This window comes from Pipistrellus hanaki (genome assembly GCF_964339955.1).
Source record: "Pipistrellus hanaki genome assembly, chromosome: 1".
NCBI classification, from domain to species: Eukaryota; Metazoa; Chordata; class Mammalia; order Chiroptera; family Vespertilionidae; genus Pipistrellus; species Pipistrellus hanaki.
Genome location: NC_140503.1, coordinates 133601020 through 133627217, shown reverse-complemented (window position 1 = coordinate 133627217; position 26198 = coordinate 133601020). Strand labels below are relative to the sequence as shown.

The 26198-nt window shown below is 38.7% G+C and overlaps 1 protein-coding gene across 13 annotated transcripts in view; it reads right to left on the bottom strand.

The window, feature by feature from the left end:
- CELF2 (CUGBP Elav-like family member 2) overlaps positions 1–22105 on the bottom strand; it is a 526216-nt gene extending 504111 nt beyond the window's left edge. For 6 of the 13 annotated variants that reach the window (XM_084888499.1, XM_084888501.1, XM_084888505.1 and 3 more), the window contains exon 1: positions 20299–20366. In XM_084888499.1, coding sequence (XP_084744625.1) covers positions 20299–20351 — 53 coding nt within the window. In that variant the 5' untranslated portion in view covers positions 20352–20366. Of the gene's footprint in view, positions 1–20298; positions 20883–22036 lie in introns of those variants that run through there. The other 7 variants (XM_084888508.1, XM_084888526.1, XM_084888530.1 and 4 more) reach the window with 4 other exon arrangements.
- Positions 22106–26198: the final 4093 nt, after the last annotated feature.

Sequence of the window (26198 nt, the reverse complement as noted above, 5' to 3'; positions counted from 1 at the left end):
TCAACTATAGGCTAATTATACATTTCTTTTTAATTAGAACTCTAGAGGGCTTTTTTCTTTATGTTTCCATATACCAAAAATATACTTTAAAAAGCGCTATCTGATTGTGAATTTTTTTCTTCAAGGAAACAACAAGAACAGAATTACATGTGCCATTTTTAAGAGCCTTTTTGTTCCAACTCAAGAAAATATCTTATTTTCAAGAGCCTGCATACATCTAAGATCTTATCAAGTAAGTAAATAATTTCTAAAATTCCATTTTAGATTTATTGGTATCCATCATTGCCTCACAAGTGAAAATCCTAGAAATGAACAAAAATTTTCTTTCTAAGTAGATTCTTCCAAATGCATCAATCCTAGGCAACCAGCTCTTTTCCAATCAAGATAAAATATAAAAATATTTAGTAAGTAAGTAATCTAATTTACTTTATTCCAAATAACTAGGCTTCAAAATATATTTATTATTTAAATATATTTTATTGATTTTTTACAGAGAGGAAGGGAGAGGGAAATATCAATGAGAGAGAAACATCGACCAGCTGCCTCCTGCACACCCCTCACCAGGGATGTGCCCACAACCAATGTACATGTCCTTGACCGGAATCGAACTTGGGACCTTTTGGTCCGCAGACCGACACTCTCTCCACTGAGCCACACTGGTTTTGGCTCAAATTATATTTAAAAATGTTATTTATCTCTATGTGTGTCTTTATCTCTAGTTCTGTCTCTTGCATATGAAAAGAGAATAGAGAAATAACCTAAATTGGGAGAAATAGTAAAATAGTAAATTGGTTCTACACACAAATACAGATAGATAATTACTTTAAAAAAATCTTTCTCCCAATGTTCTTCAAATTGAAGTTTGAACTTTTCCCCACTGAACCCATATACTTTACCTGTGGAATTTAATCTGATGGGGTTTTGAAGGTATTTTATTTTGAGTAAAAATAATGTCATGCCTAAACTAGTAAAGCAGCTTTAACTATTGACTTAAAAATGCATGACTGCAAATGTATTACTGCTATTTCTTGTAAGCATACTTTTACAATTTCCCTCCTTTGAGAGCAGGAAGAGCTCTCAAACTGGCAGCAAAATGTGCCTCTGATGTAATAGTTAAAAGGCCAATAGCTGTTATCTGCGTTTGTACAGAGGAAAATGAAGGCAAAAGCAGATGACAGGATTTTATTTGGTCAAAATCAGAGGGCAGCAGAGTTCAAATTACTGCACACATCTTAGAAGACAAATGCCTTTTTAGGCTTTGCAGATGCAAAGGTGGGCAAAGCCCAATCACCTCTATCAGAGAGCTTGTTGCATTCCAGCTATAGAGGAGATAAAGGCTCTTGAATAAGTAGCTATATTACAATGTGATTCTTGTAGGACAGATATTTAAATAGTGTGCTCCTAGAGCACGGGAAGCCCCAGAAACTTTGATTAGTGAAGAAATAAGATCACTTTAGTCTTTAAAAAGATATATTTTATTGATTCTTCACAGAGAGGAAGGGAAAGGGACAGAGAATCAGAAACATTGATGAGAGAGAAACATTGATCAGCCGCCTCCTGCAGACCTTTTACTGGGGATGTGCCCACAACCAAGGTACATGCCTTTGATCGGAATCGAACCTGGGATCCCTCAGTGTGTAGAAGCAATGCTCTATCCACTGAGCCAAACCGGCCAGTGCCACATTAGTCTTTTAAGAAAATAACTGGGTAGCCATGTTAGAAGGTCTGGGGTCTGAAAGGAAATACCTGTAAGCCCTGTTATAATATAACAGTATTTGAGAGTAATGATGAGGACCTCCACTATGGCAGGGGGAGTAGGAAGATGAGAACCTTAACTTAGGAGGTACTTCCAAGAAAGTGAATTAATAACAATTATTATATGTGGCGAGAGACAGGAACTAAGCCATTGGTGATTGGTATTTTTCAGGCCTCTGTCTTAAGTCCCTTCCCTTTCCATGCCACATATATGCATCCAACTATCACATATGTACTCTATTTTCTCTTCTACACAAATGAATTATAAGTAGATTTCTCCAGCCATCTGCTTAGAACTCCAAATCTATACATCCATCTCACAGCTTGAAATGTCTTCTTAGGTATATTACATGTACCTCAGACTCAGATGTCCAAAATCAACCCCAATTTGATTCTCTTATAGGATTAAATCTCAGTAAAGGTCATTCCCACCATGCCAGAAACCCATGTGGTGTCCTTGGTACTTTCATTTTTTCCTCACCCTCATATCTAATATCACTCAAAATCTTTAGATTTTATTTTCTAAGTATCATTTGAATCTGTCCATTATCTCCAGTCTCCTTGCTATTGTCCCACCCCAAATTACTGTCATCTCTGGCCTTGATATCCACAACAGCCTCCAAAATGCTCCTCCCACATCCATCCATACTCACTCTCCCTACTACTGTGGGAATGAACCTTCAGAAACATCAGTCTCTTCATAGCATCTCTTTCTGTTGAAAATGGTTTGAATGCTTTCCAGTGTTCTTGGGCTGAAATAACAAAATCCTCAATGTGGCCTAGAATGACTCTTAATATTTTCTCCTGCCCTCTGTGCCACATCGTGTTCTGACCTTAACTTTCCATAGGAGTGCCTTTCCTGACATCCCTGACTGGGTTGGAGGCCCATACATAATTCTCATAGCACTATGTAGTCTCTATTTACACCTTAGAACAGGTGCAATTTTGCATTTATTTTTGTATTAGCTCACAAATGTTTTTCTGACTAGATGGTTGTTAGGTTTGATCAAATAATTTAATTGATACCCCCTCACCTAGAAACTGACCTTTAGGCCACTTCACCATGGACATTTCTTTTCGCTTATACCACATTCTACTTGCTAAAACCATTCTCTCTACCCTCTGGACCTTCCCAGGATCTGGACCTGCCAGAGAATTCTCCATCCAGAAATATCCCATCCACAGTCTGTTAAAAAAAAAAAAACTCTGACTCTCCATCTTTGGGTGCTGATGTCATTTTGGGGCTCAGCCCATCTGGTTTGCAATAAATTTATAATCCCTCATCACTTTGGCCTCGTGCATTCCTCCTTCAGCGACCCTAACAATTGTAAATGCTATGATGCAGGGCCAGGTCTTTATGATCATCAATGAATTCTTTAACACACAGCCTGGTACATATTAGGTGCTCAATAAATGATTGAGTAAAAACAGACTAAATGAACAAGTCCATGATTCCTAATGAGGAAGAACAAGAGATGGATGAATTTATTGATCAAAGTTGAGAAGAGAGTTGGACAATGTGAAAAGTTGGGCAGATGAATTCAGTTTGGGTCACGGTTAGACTGTATTTTCAGATACCTATAGAATGCACAGGAAGGTAGTGGTATATAGATACAAAATACTTTTCAGATAGAAGTTGAAACTGGGAGTCATTGTGTACATGTACTTGATACTTTGCAGTGATAAGAGGACAGGTACAGGGAAAAATTGCAAGCTCAAATGCCTCCAGGGACCACCCAGAAAAGGTATGAGTGAAATAATGAAGTAAGAGATGAGTGGCTGTAGGTGTGACCTGGAGGATGTGTGCTCTGCTGTAAGGTATGCAGGATCAGATTAAAACAAAACATTCTAGCAGCAAAACAAAACACTTCTACAAATTCCATTCAGCCTCTGGGAGAGCTGATTGACATTATCTTGAATGAAGGCAAACAAAGTCAAAGAGAAAGCCTAGATATATATAGAGAGGAGCAGTTTGTGAAGGGGAGGAAGTTAGTGAAAGATAATAGAAGAGACTGGTGGAGGGTAATCTCTTAGAAGCCAAGATGATGAACTCTTTAAGGAAAAAGGGGTGAATTAACAGTATTAATGCTTCTGAAGAGTTCAGAACAATGATGATTAAAATTAGGCCACTGGATTTTGCCAGTTAGGATTTAGCAAAAGCAGTTTCATGCTAAACTCAAGCTAAAAATCTAGTTTTCAGCTCTTGAGCCAGGTTGATTTTGGCACTTTTTCTACAAATTCAGTTACTACAAAGCACTGTTTCTGGTCTTATTTTACTTAATTTCCCTTTTGCTAAACATAAATATTTCACATTCTAATTTTTTAAAAAATATATTTTTATTGATTTCAGAGAGGAAAGAAGAGGGAAAGAGAGATAGAAACATCAATGATGAGAGTATCACTGATCTGCTATCTCCAGAGTGCCCTCTACTAAGGATCAAACCTACGACTCAGGCATGTGCCCTTGACTGGAATCAAACCTGGGACCCTTCAGTCTGCAGGCTGATGCTCTATTCACTGAGCCAAACCAGCTATGGCTTCACATTCCCCTTTAATGTTATTCTTAAAATAAAGTTTAAAATACAACTAAAATAAAATCAAAGCAATTGCTATTTTGAATATGCTTCATAATATTATAATTTGAATATCCAATAACCTGGAGTGGTACATGGAATAATTATTATCTCCTTTTTATAGGTAAGAGTAAAAAACTCAGCGCGTTCATGGATTTATCAAGGATCACACAACCAGTTAAATGCTCCAACCACAATTATCATAGCTTCAATCTGGGCTCCTCCCATATTGCTGATCTGGAACCTTCCTGGTTAGTCTACTTGGTGGTATGCTATTACCAATATCAACCAAGCATACCTCTACCAAAGGAAACACCCATCTCCCCTTCCCCCACGTAAACTCTGATGACAGAGCAAGCCCAGCAGACCATTGTTCAGAAGTTCAACTTCCCCCCTGGAAAAAGTCATGCTGCTTGTTGGAGCTTTGAATGTCAGGACCTTCTTCAGACTGGAGATAGGCTGACTGCTTTTTTATTATCTGCCCCTGCAAGTAGTTTCTATGGTTATGTCTCTAATGGAAGCTGAACCTCATCCCTACTGAGAAAGCCCTTCTTTTAGATATATGATTTGAGTGATTGGGAAACGGGATCTGCTTGGTACCTGCTACTTGGAATCCCTATGCCCGAGTCTGCAATTTGGCAATCTCTTTCTGGCAGGTCAGATGTCAGGGTCACTGAATGTGTACCTCAAGATTTTTTATTGACACAAAACTAATGGCATATGATTACCTCTTAACACTTTGTCTGGTAGCCTCAAAATACAGTTTCTGAAAAGATGCTGCCAAAACAATGTTATTTACTCTAAAGTAAACCCCAAGAATATCAGAAGTGCTTGATTTTATGTATAAGTGATATTGATAGCACTACTAGCTTTTTTATTGAGTGAGTGAGTGAGTGAGTGAGTGAGAACAGTGTGCCAGGGGTTTTATAAAGGTCACCTGTGAGTTAACAGCACCCCTTCAAGGTAGGCCACCTCCAATCAATACTTGCCTCAGGTCACAGAGCTGTTAAGTGACTGACTGGATCTGAATTCCAGACCATCGTGCTCTGCAGCTCACTCTCCCTCCACATAGTAGGCTTCAGAGACAAATTAGGATAAGCAAAGCTGAAAAAGGGAGCAGGTTCACTAACATTATTTTACTACAAAATAGTGTCAATGCCCAAAATTCAGGACAAAAAAAAAAAAAAAAAAAAAAAAAAAAGCCAGGCAGTTGTGTCCACATTCTCTGACTCATGAGAAACATCAATTTTCCTCACCAATCTCTGCCTCCACTGCCTGCATGTTTGTTGTGTGCCATCTGGAAACTTCCAGAACCAGTCTCCAAGTCACCTGACTAAATTGCTGACACCACATAACTCTGACCTACAGACTTTAAATTTCTTTTTCCAACTTCCAATTTCCTTTCTTAAGGAAGGGTCAGAGTAGTGCATATTAACATATTTTATCTTTTCCATACTAGAGGTTTTTATGTTGAAAATTCTAGTACAGACGCTGGTTACATGCTGTCTTTTAAAAAGAATATCTGCTTAACTTTAATCTATTACTTAAAATATGGAATATACCAAACCCAATTGTTATATAGAATCACCTAGAGAGAGTTTAATGGAAAAGCAAGGCAGCAAATTAATACCACATGATTAGCTTGACTAATACTAAGTTTGTTTATTCAAGGCCCCTCGGAAGAATGGACTGTGTTTTTAAGATATGACTTGTTTTCAATATCTGTACAGAGACTTGTTGCTACTGAACTGGACATTTAATTTTCCACTTATTCATTTCCCCCATACAGATAGCTCTTTGGCTATTCATTATGTGTATAATGCAGGGGAAAATAATGATAACAAAAGGGATACAGAGAATATCATAATTAAACCTGCATTTGCAAAATACACTCACTATACCCAAAACATCCTGATTGCTATAATTAGGTACATTAAATTTTCTGCAAATATCTTTTTAAACAGAGGTTTATTTAAAGTCATAAGCAGAGAGGCAGCTTTCAGAATCATCTTATAACACAAAATTAACTAAATTTACCTTCGATTAGTTTTTAAATCACATATAAAGTGAAGTCAAAATGTAAAATCAATAGATTTGTGAAACATTAGGGCATATTTTCTGACCTTCTAGGACAGGTTTATTTTTTCCTCATATGAATTCTCAGTAACATAAGCCTATGAGTGTACCACTGGCAAAGGCAGTAACTTACTACCTCAAGAAATGGTTTAAACTTTTATTTTATGGTTGCGAGATTAAAGTTCTGAGCAAATACAGTTATAGGGGTCAATGAAAGTAAAACATTTATGTGAGAGAATGGTGTGACCACAAGTTAAAAAAATTCACTGTTTTTATAAAGAAAAAACATTGGCAAGAGAGTTAGAAATGATGATCAAAAGGGATTTAAAGCCAATTACTGGAGAGAAAAACCCAAGCTATGGAATAGATTTCAGGACTTCAAATCCTCTTACTCTCCCTTTTTCTACATTATGATGTTGGAAGTTTATATGCAAAATATTTCTCTCTGAATCCCATCTAATGGGCTGGTTGAGAGTGGCAACTGCTGATGTACTGAATGGTGACCTGCAAAGAAAAAGCAAAGACAAAGAAACCAATTTCATAGCAGCAAACAAAAAATTTACTAGAGAAGTAAGGCTTACTATAGCTTTCTCCTCTAGAGAGCTCTGCCTGATTGTGGACAGAGCTCAAAACCAGGTTTTAAAAGCATCACAAACTAGTTCCATTTTAAGAGCTCTGCCCAAGATACCTTTAATAAATGGAAAACGCCTTGGGTAATGAGAAGATAGTGATGCAAATACTCCTCCAGGAACTGGGGACACATATTTTACAAAATCCATGTCCTCAAGAGCTGTTCCTCAAACGCAGTCACTCTACTTCCAAAAATGAAAATAAGGATCCTTCCTTTCCTACAGGAATATTAATTGAGAAAACTGCTTTATGTGGCCCTGTTCCATCCTGCCACTTCCTGTCCCATCACCAGTGCCAGTGCCCAGAGATGAAACCCACTCCTGCTAAAGGAGGGGAGCAGGGGCAGGAGGAGGACAGAGGCCACAGCCAAGTGGGGACCTGAGTGGCAACTGGGCCAGGGCAGGTGCTTGAGAGGGTCTTTGCCATTTGGGAGGATAATATCATGAAATTAACATCTTTAAAAAAGAAATTCTGCCTCAAACCACTTTCCTCTCCAGTGATTTTCTTGAAGTCCCTTCTTATATAATTTTAGTTCTTTGACAAAGGACACTGACTCTTTTGATCTAGTAATTTAAGGGTAATTTATTGTAAAGTGGTAATTGATTAAGATTCAGAGTAGATAAAGCTCTCAAACTCAAGCTCGCTCTCTCTCTCTCTCTCTCTCTCTCTCTCTCTCTCTCTCTCTCTCTCGTCACACACACACACACACACACACACACACACACACACACACGGGCGGGGGTGAACTTGGCTCACACCTGAGTATTCCTGACTCAGGCTTTCAAAATAGAATCTATGGGGCTGTGACAGAGGAGTTCTCACCAAACTTCTGATCCCTGTATCTTTCTGTCTTTCTGCTCCCCGCCCTCCCCACTGTACACTAGAAGTTAAGTCTTAAAAAGTAAGTTCCCTGATGTCTAATTATGTTGGTTTAAATTCATAGGGAGCTATAACTGATTGATTGATCTGAAGAACCTTCTAAAGTAGAAGGGAGTTGGAAATGCCATGCTACTTCATTTGGCAAGGGGTGATCCTAAATATATTTTAAAATTCTATTTTTGTTCTGTAGTAATTATGATGAATGACCCATCACCATGGGGGCAGAAAGGTATCTGTTATAAGCAGAAAATGAGGGCTTTTATGAGATGCAAAATCTCTTTGCTTGTTGTGATCATGCATGTTTTCAATCTAGCATGCAATCCAGGAATGAGCTTTCTTTTTGTTTAATAATAAAACAGCTAACCACATCATAAAGAAGAGGTTGATTTGCTGGTAATGAAGATGGCAATTGTGGATACAGACAAAAGGCATGGAAAGTCAAGTTTTATTTCCTCAGAAGTCATGTTCTGGCCCTCCAGGGCATTGGGCAATAAATTATCCCAGCTGCCTTCCTTCCACAACTCCTATAATCCTCTTAGGCCAGGTTTTCTAAGGAACCTGTTTTCTTCCCTCCCTCATTTCAAAATCTGTCCCCTTCCCCAGTGGGATGAGTTCCTGCTATGCCTGAATGAGATTCCAGGTCATTGTCAAGGTCAGATGGGTTAGAAGATTGGCTCTTCCTTAAAAGGCAGTGTGCTCTTGCCTCCACATAGCCAAAGTGAAAGGTGATCCTGGGTCAGAGAAAGTCCAACTATCCCTCCCTCACTCTTTGTACACTCTTTTCTCCCCAAGGGCTAAAGCCTAGTGCAGTTCAGGTCAGATCAGTACATAACACATAGGGAACATTTTCTCTTGCTGCTTTCTCTGGTCCAATTTCCCTCTTGCTGACCTGGCTGTTTGGCTCTGAAAGGTCTAAATCTCAATGGTGCATATATAGTCCATTGGCTAACCTAGTAGTCAGCAAAGTGGCTGATGGGCCAAATCCATACCTTTGCCTGTTTTTTTTAAAGTAGAATTTTATTGGAATCCCATCCTGCCCATTAATTTATATATTGCCTCTGGCTGCTTGTGTGCTACAATGGCAGAGTTAAGTAGTTGTGACAGAGACCATATGGTTTGTCAGCAAAGCCAAACGTATTTACTAACTGGTCCTTCATAGGGAAAATTTGCTAACCCTTGGTTCATATCACTGTAAAATGGACCTAAAATATTCAGTGTTTGGTTACCTACAACTGAAACATTCCTAACTAATAGACTGAGGTTTCAGTATAAAACAGCAGAAATTATCTGGGACAATCTAGATTAGATAAAGGGGGAAATTGGTGTCCTAACAGTCCAGCCCAACTCATTCAATTTATATATATATATATTGGGGTTTTGAACCAATGCACATTTAATTATACACTATGAGAGGCCCAGCATGCATGAAATCATGTGCGAGTAGCTCGTCACCACGAGCCCCACCACGCTGCTGCAAGCTATGAGCCTGGCCCCACTGTCCCACCTAGAGCGGAGGGGGGAGGAGGATAGGGGGAGGGACTGAGAGGTGCTCCATGCACCTCCTGGTGACTGATCATTTGGTTGTTACAGCGTTATGGTCACTGGCTTTTTATAATATAGATTACTTCTCAATTTGCCATTGTTTCTCTCAGGCCATGAGAGTCAGGGTTTGGCAAAACTGGCAGTGGAGGTTGGCTCAGTATTATAGAATGATCCAGTGCCTCCAGAGATTCCCAAACAGTTTTCAGAATCCTCAGTTAAGAAACTGATTCGCGCCATCTTGGTCCCTCTATTCTTAGTCCCTCTGAAAATGTGTACATAAGAAGTCTACCTCAGGACCAAAATATTCTTGGATTCCTAAGCAAAATGCCATCTAATAAATACTATCCAATTTTATTTTTTCCATCTCTGTGTAAAATAATTATATATTTTTATGTTTTGCAAATGTGCACATTTCATAAACACTCTACCACAGTAGGAATTCTAGTGTGGTTTCTGCTTTCGTGGAAGTTACTCTGTAACCCAAAGAAATAGATAAGTAAATAAAAAATACATTCCATTTTGTACTGAAAAGGAAACTATGAACAAGATAAAAAGGGAACTGACTAAATGGAAGAAAGTATTTGAAATCATATATATAATAATATATATCCAAAATATATAAAGAACTCAAAAGCAACAAACAAAAAAACAAAACAAGACAAAACCCCACAAAAACACATACCAAATAATCAAATTTAAAAATGGGCAGATAGCCCATCTAGTGTGGCTCAGTGGTTGAGCATCAACCTATGAACCAGGAGTTCACAGCTCAATTCCCAGTCAGGGTACATGACTAAGTTGTGTGCTCAATCACCAATACCTGTATATATGTGGGAAGGGTGTAGGAGGCAGCTGATCAATGATTCTCTCTTATCATTGATATTTCTGTCTCTTTCTCCCTCTCCCTTTCTCTCTGAAATTAATAAAAATATATATTTAAAAATAAAAAGAAAAATGGGCAGATAATTGGAATAGAGATTTCTCCAAAGAAGACATAAAAAAGGCCGGCAGGTACATGAAAAGGTGCTCACCATCATCAGCCATCAGGGAAATACAAATCAAAACCAGAATGATATATCACCTTGCACCTGTTAGAATGACACTATCAGAAAGAAAAACAAGTGTTGGTAAGGACATGGATAAAATGGAACTCTTGTGCACTCTTGGTGAGATTGAAAATCAGTACAGCCATGGAAAACAGTATGAAGGTTCCTTAAAGAATTAAAAATAGGCCTACCATCCATATAACCCAGCAATTATGTTCTAGGTATTTATCCAAAATAATGACAACACTAAATCAGAAAGGCATATGCACTCCCATTCATTGCGGCATTATTTACAATAGTCCTGGATTCCTCCCTTGCAGCCATGGCAGCAGCCCTGGCTTTGTCCTAAAGGGCATCTGGTCTGGTCTAATTATCATGTTACAATTTTATTATTATAGATTATGTTGTATACCTGAAACTAAGATAATGTAATGTGTTAATTATATCTGAAAAACAAAACAAAACAAAACAAAACACCCAAATCCCAAATAGTTACTTTGCCTACATCTCTGGAGAGTGATAACTAAGTGTTGAGGAAGTTGCAATGAGGCAAGTGGACAATTTGAATAGAATTATTTAGCAGAGTTACACCGAGGATTAGTACAAACCTTTTAAACATGTGTTTTCATGGAGAATAAGGGAAGAATATTCCAGCTTTTGAACACTTATTAATGGCTGTTATGGTCAATAATGAAGATAATGATGGTTGGAAGCCATTTGCAAAGGCTTAGAAGAAGTATGAGGTTCGTTTATAAATGCCAAACTTAAATGAGGACAACAATTTTCCAGTGCATAAAATCTTTCACTTATCCACCAGGAAATATGATAAAATATATAGAATTGCAGTTTCCATGGGCCTTTAACAATTCTTTCTGGCTTAAGTATTTGTGTCTCCATAAGAATGAAAAACGAGTGCAATGAAAAAACAAAATAGAATTCCAAAGCCATGGTTAAGGATAACACCTGCAACCTGGTTAGACTGCAATACTCAGCCCATAGGAATAATTACGTGGCTGCTAATGTCAGTAGGTGTCAGCAGAATGCATCCCTGTAACAGCTGATTTACATTATAGTCCTAGTTCAGAGATAGAACAACTGAAAACAGGTTTATAGTTTAGTCTATCAATTCTACAGAAAGATTTGAAATAAAAGATCTTTGAAGGAAAATGAGGATCAATATAAAGATAATTGCTTGGTTTCCACAAAACTCTACAGTATGGGCAAAGGATGCGTAGTGTGTTTCAGAGGTGGGACTCAGAATCTGTGGGAGAATGTTTCTTTGTTCTATCTCACTGATCATACAATTTATGAATGGAAATCCTTAGATATATAATCTGGTTCAATCTCTCATTTTATAATAAGAAGTGTACTGATGTCTATTTAAGCACTGGCTGGGCAAAATGCAGTGTCTAATAATATGAAGGATGCAAGTAGACACAACAATGAATTGGATATGGACTTTATCTATTTTCAGAGAGTTTACAGCATACTAATGGAACAAAGATATAGATCTACTAGAGGCCCAGTGCATGATATTTGTGCACTCGGTGGGGGGGGGGTGAGGGGGGGGGGTCTCTCAGCCTGGCGTGTGCCCTTTCACAATCTGGGAGACCTAAGATGATGTCTGTCTGACTGATGGCTTAGGCTTGCTCCACTGGGGTACGGGCCTAAGCTGGCAGTCAGACATCCTTAGCACTGCTGTAGAGACGGGAGAGGCTCCCACCACCACCAATCCTTTCGCCAGCCATCAGCCTGGCTTCTGGCTGAGTGGCACTCCCCCTGTGGGAGTGCACTGACCATAGGGAGCAGCTCCTTCATTGAGCGTCTGCCTCCTGGTGGTTAGTGCACATCATAGCAACTGGTCATTCTGTCATTCAGTTGATTTGCATATTTCCCTTTTTTTATATAAAATCTCTCTCTCTCTCTCTCTCTCTCTCTCTCTCTATATATATATATATATATATATATATATATATATACATCTACATTTACATCCTATGTAATAAAGAGGTAATATGCAAATAGACCATCATTCCAACACACAAGATAGTTATCCCCATGTGGATACAAGATGGCCACCACAAGATGGCTGGCAGGGGAGGGCACTTGGGGGCAACCAGACCTGCAGGGGAGGAGAGTTAGGGGTGATCAGGCCTGCAGTGGAGGGTAGTTGGGGGTGACCAGGCCAGCAGGACAGGGCAGTTAGGGGCTACCAGGCTGGCAAAGGAGGGCAGTTAGGGGTGACTGGGCCAGCAGGGGAGGGCAGGCCTATAGCGGAGGGCAGTTGGGGGTGATCAGGCCAGCAGGGGAAGTCAGTTAGTCGCGGGGCCAGGCTGGCAAAGGAGGGCAGTTAGGGGCAACCAGGCCTGAAGGGGAGGGTAGTTGGGGGTGATAGATTGGCAGGGGAGGGTAGTTAGGGGCATTGGGCCATCAGAGGAGCAGTTAGGCATCGATGAGGCTGGCAGGGGAGTGGTTAGGGGGTGATCAGGCAGGCAGGCATGTGAGCAGTTTGGAACCAGCAGTCCTGGATTGTGAGAAGGATATATGACTTCCTATTTAGGCCCCATTCCACCTCTCAAGGGGTCCCAGGCTGGGCTGAGGGACACCCCCGCCTTCCCCCACTCTCGCCCCATGCATGAATTTCGTGCACCAGGCCTCTAGTCTATATATATATTACAAAGGAGAAAATATGCACTTGCATTTGAAGATCTCAGGTTCAGAGTCAGTGCTATAACCATTCAGGGGAAGGACACCTTCCTTCTTTTGGAAGGCGCGATAACAAGAAAGGTTTAGTGAAAAGTTCTCAGCTAAAATTAGGAAGTAAAAATGTGGAATAGGACTAGGCACTGTTGGAGACACAGCAATAAAAAAGACAGTCCATGTCTTCATAAAAAAATAGGGATGTGGAGAATAGAGATTAAAAAAAAATAGAACTGAAGAAAGGAGAGTGGATTAGTTGAGCTCTTGTGTACTTCTTCCTGTTGCATTAAAATACAGAGAGGAGGTAAACAAAGAAGCTCTGCATGAGAACACACAGGAAACCTGAACACAGAGTTCTCTCCTCTAGCACACACTATCTATAGCACATGATTCTAGTATTCTGGGACTTTGAGCCTAAACACATACTTGGATAATGTAGGGAAGCAAGGGGCACATTCTGGTTTTTATTCCCAAATGGTGGAATAAAAGTGTCAGGTGGTTCTCCTCTATTTTGGGAAAATAGCTTTACTGTGGTCTCTGACCTTTGGGAGATGTTTACCAGATTACATGAGGAATTTCTTATTGTGTTTTTTTTTTAACAGAGGATTCAAATGATCTGAATTTGGTGATTTTGTCCTTGATTCTGTGCTGGTTCAGCCCACTAGGGAAACAGACCCAGTCAAGAGGGGGAAAAGTAATCATTATGTGAATATTTTTCTACTGATTATTTGTGTCAATGGAGCAGAAATAACTCATAAAAGCATTTTTTTTTTTTTTAGAATGCTGGAATGAGATGAAAATGCAATGGCATTTTTATATAATCTTATAATAATTTTTGTCATTATTGGTTATGTCATGTGCTACATTAGTTATGCTTTGTGAAAAATAGATTATTCTCTAATATAATATATTATTTAAGACACCTAGATCTCGGATTCACTTTCATAAACATATACAGTAATTCATTCTACCTAGAGAATTATTATAGAATCTTCTCTATATTCTCATAGCCTACTTCCCCCCTGCTCTTGCAAAGTTTTTTTTTTTTTTAATACCCTGTACTAAGTAGGTCATGATTCTTCAGACTTTCCTGTGGGAAAAGGAAGAATAATGTGGTGCAAATTTTTCCCACCTGAGGCATAGTTAAGGCAATATGTTTCCGTCAAATTATCAATGTACCAAGGAAAGATGCAATGCCAGAACAGCATATAGTATCATTTTTAGGTGCTCTGGCTCAGTAAAGACCAACTCCACATTGTGACAAAAGGGAACACCTACTTCATATGGTTGTTGCAAAGATTAAATGACATATTAACTATAAAGCGCTTAGCATAATATCTGGCATATAGAAAGCATTTGTAATTATTATCTCACCCTCTAAGAAGACTAATACCTGAACTTCAGATTGCAGCCTTCCCTCAGTGGACACCAACAAAGCTTCCACATAACCTCCCCTTACTCCAACCGTCTCCAAGTTGTCATCCAATGTGAGCTGAAGAGCATGGCATTCATTCAAAATTACAAGCAAGCTTTCCTCTGTGAATTTGGAATTTATCTTGGAGATATATCATGCATGTGAAAGGGAAATGTCCCTTAAATGAGCTAGAGAAAGCAATGAAAAACAAAGAAAGAAGACCAAACATGTCAGGATCTGGTCTATTTTTTCCATCACCATGTGCTGTTCTCATTAAAGGGAGATTCTCACACACCCAGAAAGGGAACAGCAAAGCGAGTTTTGTTATATAGCATTAAGGCTCATCCAGACATTTCAGGGATGTAGTAAGCCATAAATTTTCTCCAGTCCATAATCATCTTTGGGAGATTAAGTACTCATAACATAAAACATTTTTGACCTTTGAAATATTATCAAGATCTTTAAAATCTTTTCTCCCCCAATAACAAGGCAAATTTATGAAATGTACTTTGTCATGTAAAATTGAAAACTTCTTTCCAATTATACACCAAAAAACACTTCTATTTTCTCATTGGTCAGATTGTTAGCCTAGATAATAGTGAGAGGTAGACAGTGGCACATGGGCCACGTCCAGCCCACTGCCTATTTTTATAAGTAAAGTTTTTTTTTTTTTTTTTTTTGGTTGCACCTAAGTTTAGTTACTTACATATTGTGGCTACTTTCACCTTTAACTGGCAGAACAGGTGAATCGTTGCAATAGAAATTCTGTGGCCACCAAAAACTAAAGTATTTACTATCTTGCCTTTATAGAAGAAGTTTGTCAAGCCCCAATCTAGATCATTCTCTTGTGTAGAAAGAATGAATTCTGCTTGAATAATAGATGCCTATCAGACAATTTAACATTTTTCCATGTTATCAAATTCAGACACTTTACTGATTAGAATGGAAATGAGGACTTGAAGATAGAAATAGTAAGTTGGGAGTTAGGAGTGAGTCATTCATTCATTCATTCATCCATTCCACATAACATACCACCACTACTGTAAATACTGGCATAAGAGTGTGAACAAAATAGGTAAAGCCTTTGGCCTAGGGAGGGTAAAGTTGATGAGAGAGACAAATAGTGAGCACTTCATTAATTCATTTACTCACTCATTCAGTATCTGTTATGCACCAGAAAATATTTTGTTACTGGGTATATCCAATTAACAACACAAACCATATACTCTTTAATGAAATAAATAATAAGCACATGTGAAAATAGAAGGTATTGGTAAGTGCTATGATGAGAATACTAATTAAATCATATGAGACTGAGGTTTTTTGTTTTTTTAAATAAGTCAAAAATGGCGATTGTATATGGTTCAACTTATCAGGGATATATGCTAGAGAGTGGGTTTTCAATGACTTTTAATTGTGGGGTCTGGGACAACTTCATTGAGAAGGTGAATCTGAGCTAAGATTTGTATGACAAGCAGCATCTTGCCCTGCCAATAGCAAAGATTTCAAGGTAGGGAGAGGAGTAGTTTGTGCAAACATTCTAAGTCCAAAATAAGCTTGACTTGTTTGAGGAAGAGAGAGAAGACCAGAGTGGGTCCTGAAAACATGGTCTGTGGGGAGAGAGGGAGGAGATATGGCTGGAGAGGTAGTCAGGGCTAATTCAGATGAATGACACTGGCTTTTATCTGAATAGTAAAGGGTGGCTTTCAAATAGAAAAGTCACACCATATTATTTATGTCTTTTGAATTTTTGTTTTCATTCTTCTTGTGTGGAAAATTGACTGTGAGAGCAAGAACTGAAGCAGTGAGATGTGTTAGGAAGTCGTATAGAGATGATAGCAAGCAAAGGTGGAGAAAGTGAAGAATCTATAGATGTTTAGGAGTTGAAATCAACAGGAGATGGTGACAGTATGGATGTGAATAAGCAAGAAAGTGGGGGCTTATGGAGGATGCCTAGCTTTCCAATTTGAGTATCTGGCTAGATAGCTGTGTGACTCATTAGCTTGCGAGCACCAGAAAGAATCAGGTCTTGGAGGAGATTTATATATATAGTACAGCCTGTTGAGCTCCAATCATCCTTAAGACATACCATTGAGAAGTCTGGGAACTCAGAGGAGAAGCCTGGGTTGAGTTGTATTAAATTATCGGAGGAGAGATGAAAAGGGAAGGTAAAGTGAATAAAATCCCTCAGCCAATATGATGGAGTTCAAGGGAAAGGTATAGCAAAACTTGTTTCATTAACAAATTCTGTGACCTCAACTATTCTGTGCTCAATGCCTTCATCTATTAATGGTAGAGTTAAACTAGACTTGGGGTTTTCTAGACTCTTCCAAAGAGGTGATGCAGGGGCTGGAAGCGTATAGCAAAGGCTAGGTATTCAGATGTTTATCCCCTGCTAACTCTCCCTCATTGTCAACTATTTTCCCCTCAAGTAATACCCATAAACATTCAATCTTGTATTAATCATATTGCCAAGGTGGTTTTTTAAAAATTATTTTAATCTGAGGTCTAAATAGTCATTTCCTGTTTATTCTGTGCATTAAGAATACTTTTATTGATTTAGCTGATTATGAATGTTTTCTTTGAGTGAAACTTTTGTGTTCATCCTTTTTCAATGGTCAAGAGGGGAGTCTTACTGTTGAAAATTATTGGCATATTTTCAGGCGGAAGTTAGATTTCTTTAATATCCCTTAGCATAGACATTACATTAAAACAGCCAATAGCATGATTCACTGCCTTGATTTTTCCATTTGACAAAATATACCTAGAATGATATATGCAGTTCTTGAGAAAGGTTTATGACCTGAACTTGTACTCCAGCAGCAGATCATATCTTAAAACACTAAATTATGGTGTCAGCAGATTTAAAAAGTTGTTCCTTGCGATCACTTTTCAAGAGCAACAGGTTTGGCAGAATTCCAGGCTGCATACCTGGAGGCAACATCGGAAAACATTCCAGGTTTGAAACCTTTCCACTGTCATAAATTAAGCATTCTGCTCATTTATTAATCAGACAAGGGCAGTAACAATGCTCCTTTTCCTGACCGGAATGGGGTCTCTCCCCTCTGGGATGTCTAAAGTATTTTTAAGTCATATCACATACAATCCTATATGGCATCAGCACACATATCTTCATTCTCCTGCTACTTGTCCCATTTATAAGGCCATGTTATATCTTTAATTCTCTCACATATGATGGCAGAGACTTATTGTCAGTGACTGACTGACTAGCCAAAAAAAGTCCTCATTGTAAATAATAAAAGAATATAACATGCAATTCATAAACTTTATAATCCCCTACTTCAGAAAAGCATTACACACAGTTAAAAGGATGATAAAGACATGCTTGCCAAGTAGAGGTGAAGACAATGAGCCTGATGTACCCAAAGTGGTCGATGTAAAAATTTATATCTTTGCCAGGTCTTGCCAATCCAAGTTTGGGAAGCTTTACTTACTGTAGCCATAAAGTAAATTTTACTTATGTTAGGGACACATTAGGGAAAAGGCAACGTTATGACTGATTTTTAAATGGGTTAAGACTTGGGATCATTGTCCAAAAAGGATTTTTAAGGGCCACATAATCAAAAGTTGTATTGTCCCACACATTCTTAAAGCTAGGGTCTACCTTATCCACTTATGCAATAATATTAATAAGGTAATCACCAGAAATGGTTTTTAAAAAGCATTGTTAAGAAATATTTTAATTTTAGAAATAGACTACTAATCCAGTTAAAGAAAAGAAGAATAAAATTCATTTTAATAACAGTATTATAAGGATATTTATAATACTGTTATTAAAATGACTGTTACAAATAAAATTTAAACCTATAAATTGAAAAAACATCACTGAAAGACCCATAAAACTGTGCCATTTCACCTAGAAATCCTTGGAATTATTTAATGAAAGAAAAAATCTATATACATAAAGATGTTCACTGAGTTGTTGTTAATCCAAATCAAGGACTGGAGTCAATCAAAATTTTCAACAAATGATAATTTAGTAAATAATGTACACCAATATTATGGTGCTTTATTTAGCCATTAAAATCATGGTTATGAATGGTAAACAGAAACATGAAAATATGTTTGATATTTACCTGGAAAAACTTTTTTAATCAGATTAAAATATGATATACAACCAATATATACATAAAGTTCTAGAAAGCAAGAAAATCATTAAGATGAATATTGGGTATTTTTTTTCTATTTCTTTTGTATAATATTGTTGCTTTTAAAAATAAAAAAACATACAAACAAAAAGGCAGACTTCATGAGAGGTAAATAAGAAATAGCTAAGTAATATCATAAAAATCTAATATACAAATTGTCCCCTCAGGTGGTCATTTGCCCCTGAGACCTGGAGTTCCACTGCTTGCTATGACGTGTGCTGACCACCAGGGATCAGTGTGGCACATGGTGGGCATCAGGAACATGGTGCTGGCAGTGGGAGGCAGTGGAGGTGCTGCTGGACCCAATGGGGCTTGAGGAGAGCTGGATTGAGGTTGGATGGTGGAGCAGGTGAGTGGGCAGCACCAGGCCAAGCTGTTGCAAAGGGGGTCCCCATTGCTGTATCCATCTGCCCACAGAACATGACCAGTGGCGGCAGTGGGTGGGGCCACTGCCCAGCTACCAGGTGCTGAGAGAGCTGAGTGGGATCTCTGCAGGCTACCCTGAGGGACCCCACCTGTGTACAAATTCATGTACTGGGCCTCTAGTACAAGATTAATGTCAGAAAAAAAAGTGGTCCCAGACAGACACACACTTCTAATTCTATATCTAGTTGCAATGGAACCGTGTTTTGGGGTAGATATTTAGAACAATTTGATATTTTATAGAATCACTTTTAATAAAAACCTTAATTTTATTTTTTATATATTAAAACTTGTTAGAAGTGTTGTTGTTGTTTTTTGCTGGGAAATAACATTTGGTGTTCCGCTAAACCTTTGAATTCATTGTGAACTCTACAAAAAGAGTAGGTTGAGAGAGGGAATATGTGGATTTGCCACTTTGAGTTCCTTGGTTTTAATTTTCCTGGGCCACTGAGTTCACATGCCAAGGTCAGAGTTCACATTTTTAGGAACATTCAGAGAAAGACCTCATTTTATAAATTCTTCTCATTCAGTTTTAAGGTCAGCCGAGTTTTTCTAGCTTTTCCAAATTTGACCTAGGGAGAAGGAGAGGACGTAGGAGGAACATATGTCCACAGATTGTAAAAAGAAGAGCAGGAATAAATAATGCTTTCTGGAAAGAGTTTGCTTTTTTTTTTTTTTTTTTTTTTTTTTTTTAAATCTGAAGTCCCCAAAAGTTTGCTAGTTTGCTGCATCCCATCCAACTCTCATCTCTTCAGGGCCCCATGAAGCACAATAATAAATATAAGAACAGGTTCCCGGGACTGAGCTGGTGTCAGGAATCATTTCAGTTAGACTGCACACACGCTCATTAAAATGCACCGCATTCCTCCCTTGCTCTGAGTGAGACTGAGGACTTCTCACGCCTCGCTTTACACAACTGCTGGGGTTGTGGCCCTGAGGAAAAGGAGTGATCCTCCACGCAGCTCTGTCTGTCCCTGAAAGCCACCACAGGCATTTCGCTTCTCTTCCAGAGCTCTGTAATTGGGGTGGGGGCGGGGAGGAACTTGGCCCTGAACTGAAACGGCGATGGGAGAGAAAGAAAGCAGGCCTACCTTAAAACTTTCCAGTCTTTGAGTGGATCCAAGTCAGAGATTAAGGAAACCATTGTCTAAGAGGCAGCTGAAGGCGAATCCAATCGGAGAGGGGGGGAGAGGGGGTGGGTGCAGGGGAAGAAACCAGCCAGCCTGCTTCTTGGCTCAGGCCAGAGCCATGGGGCGCCCAGCACAGCTCTTCTTACTTCTAGGATTGATAAGCACTTGTCCTGGCTTTTCTCCACCCCCCAAATCAATCTTGTGTTATATTCCTTCCCAGCCCCGGCTCATTTCTCCACACCACCGTTTAAAGCTCTTGTAATCTGCTCCAACTGATCAAATTTGACCTTTTTGTAGCCCACTTTATTCCAAGCACAGCTCTCCGTTAAATCTCTCTTTATTAACACCGTCCTCCTTGGCTTTCTTTTGGAACAAACACAGATCAAGCCTGAAGCCTCCAGACTTTACCCGCAATCATTTACAGATTACTGCAAGCTGCAGCTCTCTCCTCCTTTGGGGCATTGCTGCTGCCTCAGAGATTTTGCTTTCAGATTCCTGTCAGAAGACTGATTAGGTTTCTTTCTTTGTGTGTGTGTGTGTGTGTGCGTGTGCGTGTGTGTGTGTGTGTGGTTCTGGGACACCAACCTTGAGTTAGAGCTTCCCCTCAGAAGCTGTAACTACATGACTCTTAGGATTTGTTTTTTAAAAATTATTTGGAACCGGGCTGCTAACAAGCTAGAATTTACTGTGTTTTCTGGCAGAGATTTTGCAACACTGCGTTTCTCCCCTCCTCTTTTTCTCTGTTTTAAAAATAACATGAAGCGGGGAGGGTGCAGAATCTAAACATTAAGAAAAGAGGGCGTGGCTTTTTCCTCCTTCAACCTGTGTATCTTTTGCCCTTAGTTTAAAACTGAACATCCTTTGGGTAATCATCTGAAACCATTCATAGCAGATATTTTTAAAATATCAGGAGCAGGCCTGTTTGTCTTCAGTGCCTATAGCGACGCCCGCGCTGATGTAGGTCCTTCCTGAGTGTATGGATTTCTTATGGTTTCTCAGGTCAAGATTTTCATTACATGTGCGTGCCGCAGGCGCTGTACTTGGTCTGGCAGTCTGTCTTGGTAACAGATTCCTCTTTTTTCTCACACTTACTTTAAAATTATTTTTTAAGGTTATTACCATACATGGAAAGTCAGCTTCACTGGCCTAACACACCAATTAGGATTTACCTAGGCATACAGACCAGGTAAAGGCACTGATCTTTGCTTCTCTTGGCTAAACAAATTCTAGCGAGTGTTGGGAGTGTTCAGGACACTCTTGTACTAACCAGAACTTTGCCTCAGAGGAAGAGTAAAGATTTGAAGAGAATATGGTGTGATTCAATGTTCTGTAATGACCTTGCTAATTAAAATTGTCAGCTGGGAGGAAGGGTTCCAAGTTTTTGCCTTCAGGCAGAACCTACCAAGTAAGGGAATCTGTTCTTTCCATAGGCAAAGAGGTGGTGACAGCTTTGGGAAACATGCCTCTTGTATTGCCAGGAAGCTCTTCTAGTCAATTCCAAATGCCCCTCACAGCATGTTAAATCCACTCCCTATTTCCCTATTAGCCTTTTCTCTAAGAACCCTATCCTTAAAGTATGCAGCAAATCTTCAGTTTAGATGTTTTCTCTTATACAGCCCTAGGTACTTTCTTTAATGGTCATAAATTACTCTTCAGAAATGAAACTATTTTTATGCTAAAATTAAAGAGAATTTCATACCTTTTACAAAAACCATTGCCTTTCTGGGACTTCTTGCTTCTTTCCCGGCTGTCTTTGCTGTCCCACTGTGGATCTTGGGCCACAGTGTAATAATGTGTAAACATTTACATAACGTGTCTAATCCCCAAGTACTTCACGGAGTGTGGGTGATAATAACAGCATTTGTGCAGAGTGTACCTCCAAAGGGTTCTGAAAGCTTAGATAATGAATAAAATGTTTCTCCCTTTAAAAAGTTCGCAAGAGAAAAACAACAAATTATAATGCAATCATTTCTGTTACTATAATGACATCATCCTTATATCATTATCCACCACACCCCTGAGCCCACATCTGGGAAAGGAAGGGGATATGTCTTTAACCCTTGGAGTTCAGGGTTAATGGATGAAAGGGGGAGGGACTTAGCTTTCAGCCAAAGGACGAAAGGACAAAAGCATGCTCATAAATTATGAAATACTGCTTCGAAGCAGTAGGCCTTCCAAAATCTTTTTAAAGGCAGTAGAAACTTTCCCTTGAATAAAATCTTGTACCAAGTCCAAGAACCGAAACAAATAAAAGTGAAAGTTTATTACCAGGTGCGAGGCACTGTTCTAATTTCTTTGGGTATGTTAACTGTTTCAGTCCTAGTAACTAACTTGTTAATGAGGCGAGTTACCAGGCGCACACACATTTTGTTAACACACATTAGGACCTTTGCACATGTAGAAGAAAGCAATGGTCTGAGCTAGTCATGCACAGGGTGTATGTGGGTCCTAAAAGGTCTGTCTCTGGGACCCCCCTGGAGCTACCACTGCAGAAATATTGAAGCAGAGTGAGTGTGTCTGCTTGGGGGTAAGGCTGGGGTTGGGATCAGGTTAAGGGTGAGTAAAGAGGGATTGCATGAATGTTGTGCTTTCACTCCTTAAGAAGGGCACACTTTGAAATCCACTTCCTAAAAGTACTTGATGTGACAGAGTTAAATGATCTTTTAAAGGCTATATTAAATGGGCTGAATATTTTGCTCTTCTCCTTCTTAATTTATTGTAGAAAATCAAGTGTTTTCTCAACATGATGTAGATTAATTCCATGCTTTATATCTTGCAGATTTCCTTCTCCTGTTCCCCTAAGCATTCCCTGATTCTGAGCAGCCTCAGATCAAAAGGATCCATTTCTTACCAAGAAAAAGACAATCAGAATGATTTACCACTCACCTTCAACTATGAGGGTGATTACTAAAAAAAAAAAAAAAAAAAAAAAAAAAAAAAAAAAAAAAAAAATACTGCCCTGTCCAAAACAGACCAAATATTCATCAGTAACTCAGAAAAAGCAGTAAAAAACTTTCTATACATAAAGTAAAGGTTAGGACTAACCTTCAGAAACTTGGGCTAAAGATGTAAAATTTTCCTTTATGTTGTGATATAAATTACAAGATTTCATTTGTCTTCTTTTTCTTACATTTTGACAAATTTACCCCTTTAAAAATCTATTTTTTTGTTGCTTATTATGGCTCAATAGTTGCCTTTTCTGAATGATCCCAATGTGTTTTAAAAAAAAAATCAATCAACTTAAAGCAACATTCATGATTGTGCTACTATTACCATCAGCAAGACTTATAATTCTCTTTTTCATATAAATAAAATCTGTGATACCCTTCCTTCTCCTCAAATACAGAATCCAAAAGCAAAATCCAAATCCAAACCCAAAGCAACCCCACTGTTTATACCTCTTTCATCCAAACAAACAACACCCCAAGCCTTGAGCCACAAACCATATGAGCCTGTGAATTCCACATGTACTGAGATTACAGTCACCAGGAAGCAAATTGAAATGCAGAATCTCAGTGAGGAGACACCAGCAGGAGCCAAGGCATCTGCATTTCCTAGCAGACCCAGGGGCTTACAGAACACCCTGGGAAATGCTAAGATGGAGCTAGCAAGCAGAAAGTCGACCCTGGTCATGCAGCATCCCAGGTGGGTTTTCATATGGCTGTGAGCAATGTCATTGGAGTTAGAGGTGTGGGTCTGTGGGAACTCATCTTATAGGATACAGAGGAGCAGGAAGCACCTGGAGGTGTGAATTAGCCGAAGAAAAAAAGGAAAACTATTAGATTCTGTTGGACGAACTATTAAATAGAGCTTCAGAAAGAGGTATGATATCTCAGGAAATTTCTCTCCCATAAAATGTCTAACTTTCTGATCATCAGGAATTAAAAAAAAAAAAAAAAGCAACCTTCCTAAGGAAAAATGGAAAACGTTTCTTTATGTCCTATTTTCATTTTCTCTCCCTTCATCTCCAATTTCTGATTCCTAGGAATCTGATTAAGCTAAGTGTTTCATTTTCTTGTCTCAAACTTATCTACGCCCAACTCAGTTACTTCCTGATAAAACTTCCCCTCCTGCTTGTTCCAGATTTTTCTTTTTCTTACTTGCCAGCTTGTAACCTTTTTTTCAAGTGGGTAGGGTCTCTCTCTCCCTTTAAGAAACGGAAATGACTAATTGGAAATGCATTCTACTTCTGTTAAAAGAAGAGTTCCTGGTCTTCTGATGTGCCAGAGTTTTAAAGTTGGCAGATGGAGTGAGCTCAGAAACTCCAGCACTTGTTCTTGAACCTCGAAATAGGATCCAGCTTTGCATGCTTTTCATAGCACACCACAGTGTGGCAAGGATGATAAACAAGGGTTGCCAGATAAAATGCAGCACACCCTGTTAAAGTGGGATTTCAGAAAAACAAGGAGTACATTCTTAGTGTAAGTATGCTCTGAATATTGCATGGGACACATTTACAATAAACAACAACAACTACAAAAAAACACCCAATCATTTGTGTATTATCTGAACTTCAACTTTAACCTCATGTCTTGTGTTTTTACTTGCCAAATCTGGCAACCCCATGCTAGACTGACTTTTAAATAAAAATGACAACATAACTGTGATTATTATTTTTCTTTTATGGATTTTTATAAAGGTGTTCCAATGTCATTAACTAGGCATTAAAATACATTCATTTAAAGGTTCTTAAAGCTTTATAAAAATTGTATTAACTGTGATAAGCCAAACATAAAAAGCCCTACTTCAGGTTGCTTTTTCAACAAAGCAGTGATATGATCAAAGCATGTCTGTCTTCCAATATTGGAAATAAGGAAATGAGACACAGCCCTCTTGTCTTTAGACTGGCCACCTGATTGCATTTTAAGTGTTGATAAGATTGGTGTGTTCAAAAGCACTGAAGCTCATGTTTTATAAATTTCTATATTTATTTTATACAGTGACTTAACAGTTAACTCAGCTGCTGTGTTTTCTTGTTTTTGAACCAAGCATCAGCTCCTACCTTAAGAAATTTCCACCTGAACAGTTAATCATTCATCTTCAGTTACATAGAATGTGTATTGTACATATTTTCACTTTAAGAATGTCTATAGAGACACACTTCCAAAGATGGTGTTTTTCCTCCCTTTAAAAATAAATGCATTCACTTATAACTTTAATGGGATTTCAAGTGCTTTCCTGTTTGACTCACAAGAACTGATAGGATGAAAATGCTATGAGCAAAGGTCTGTGTTTAGGTGCTTTGTCAATGAGTTGAGAATTGCTATTATGGAATACTAAAAAAAAAAATGCTATTATGGAAATTTAAAAGAAAATCTACAGGGTCTCTAAAGAGACAGCTACAAAACCTGCTAAGTGTGGGGAAAGACCAAATGTGTTGTTTTTCAGCGTCTACATATGTATGGAATATTTTCTACCAGGCGAAGGCCCTCCTAACAATTGGGAAGGAATGCATCTTTCATTGAGTCAGTCAGCTGAGCAGGAGGGCAAATGGATTGGAGCTGAGGGAGGGGGAGTGTTGAGTCTTTGCCAGGCGTATTTTAAAAGTGAGAAAGGAAGAGAGGAAAGGAGACTCACACCCAGCCTGCTGCTTTTCATGCCATTCAAAGGAATCACAGGCCAAATTTGGTACATACAGTAAAAAAAAAAAAAAAAAAATAGAGCTTTAACTCCTGTACTGCCAAGGAAGATGAGATTTTTAAAAGCTTTGTAATATCCTTCTTTTAATACCCAGTCTGTTTTTGTTAACACTCCGGCTTACACCAAGAGGGACAAAGGAATGCCCAGAAGGAAGATGCATTGTTCAGGCAGTCCCCATATCCCAGGCCAGGGAATAAAACCTGTAACATTGATTTTATAAT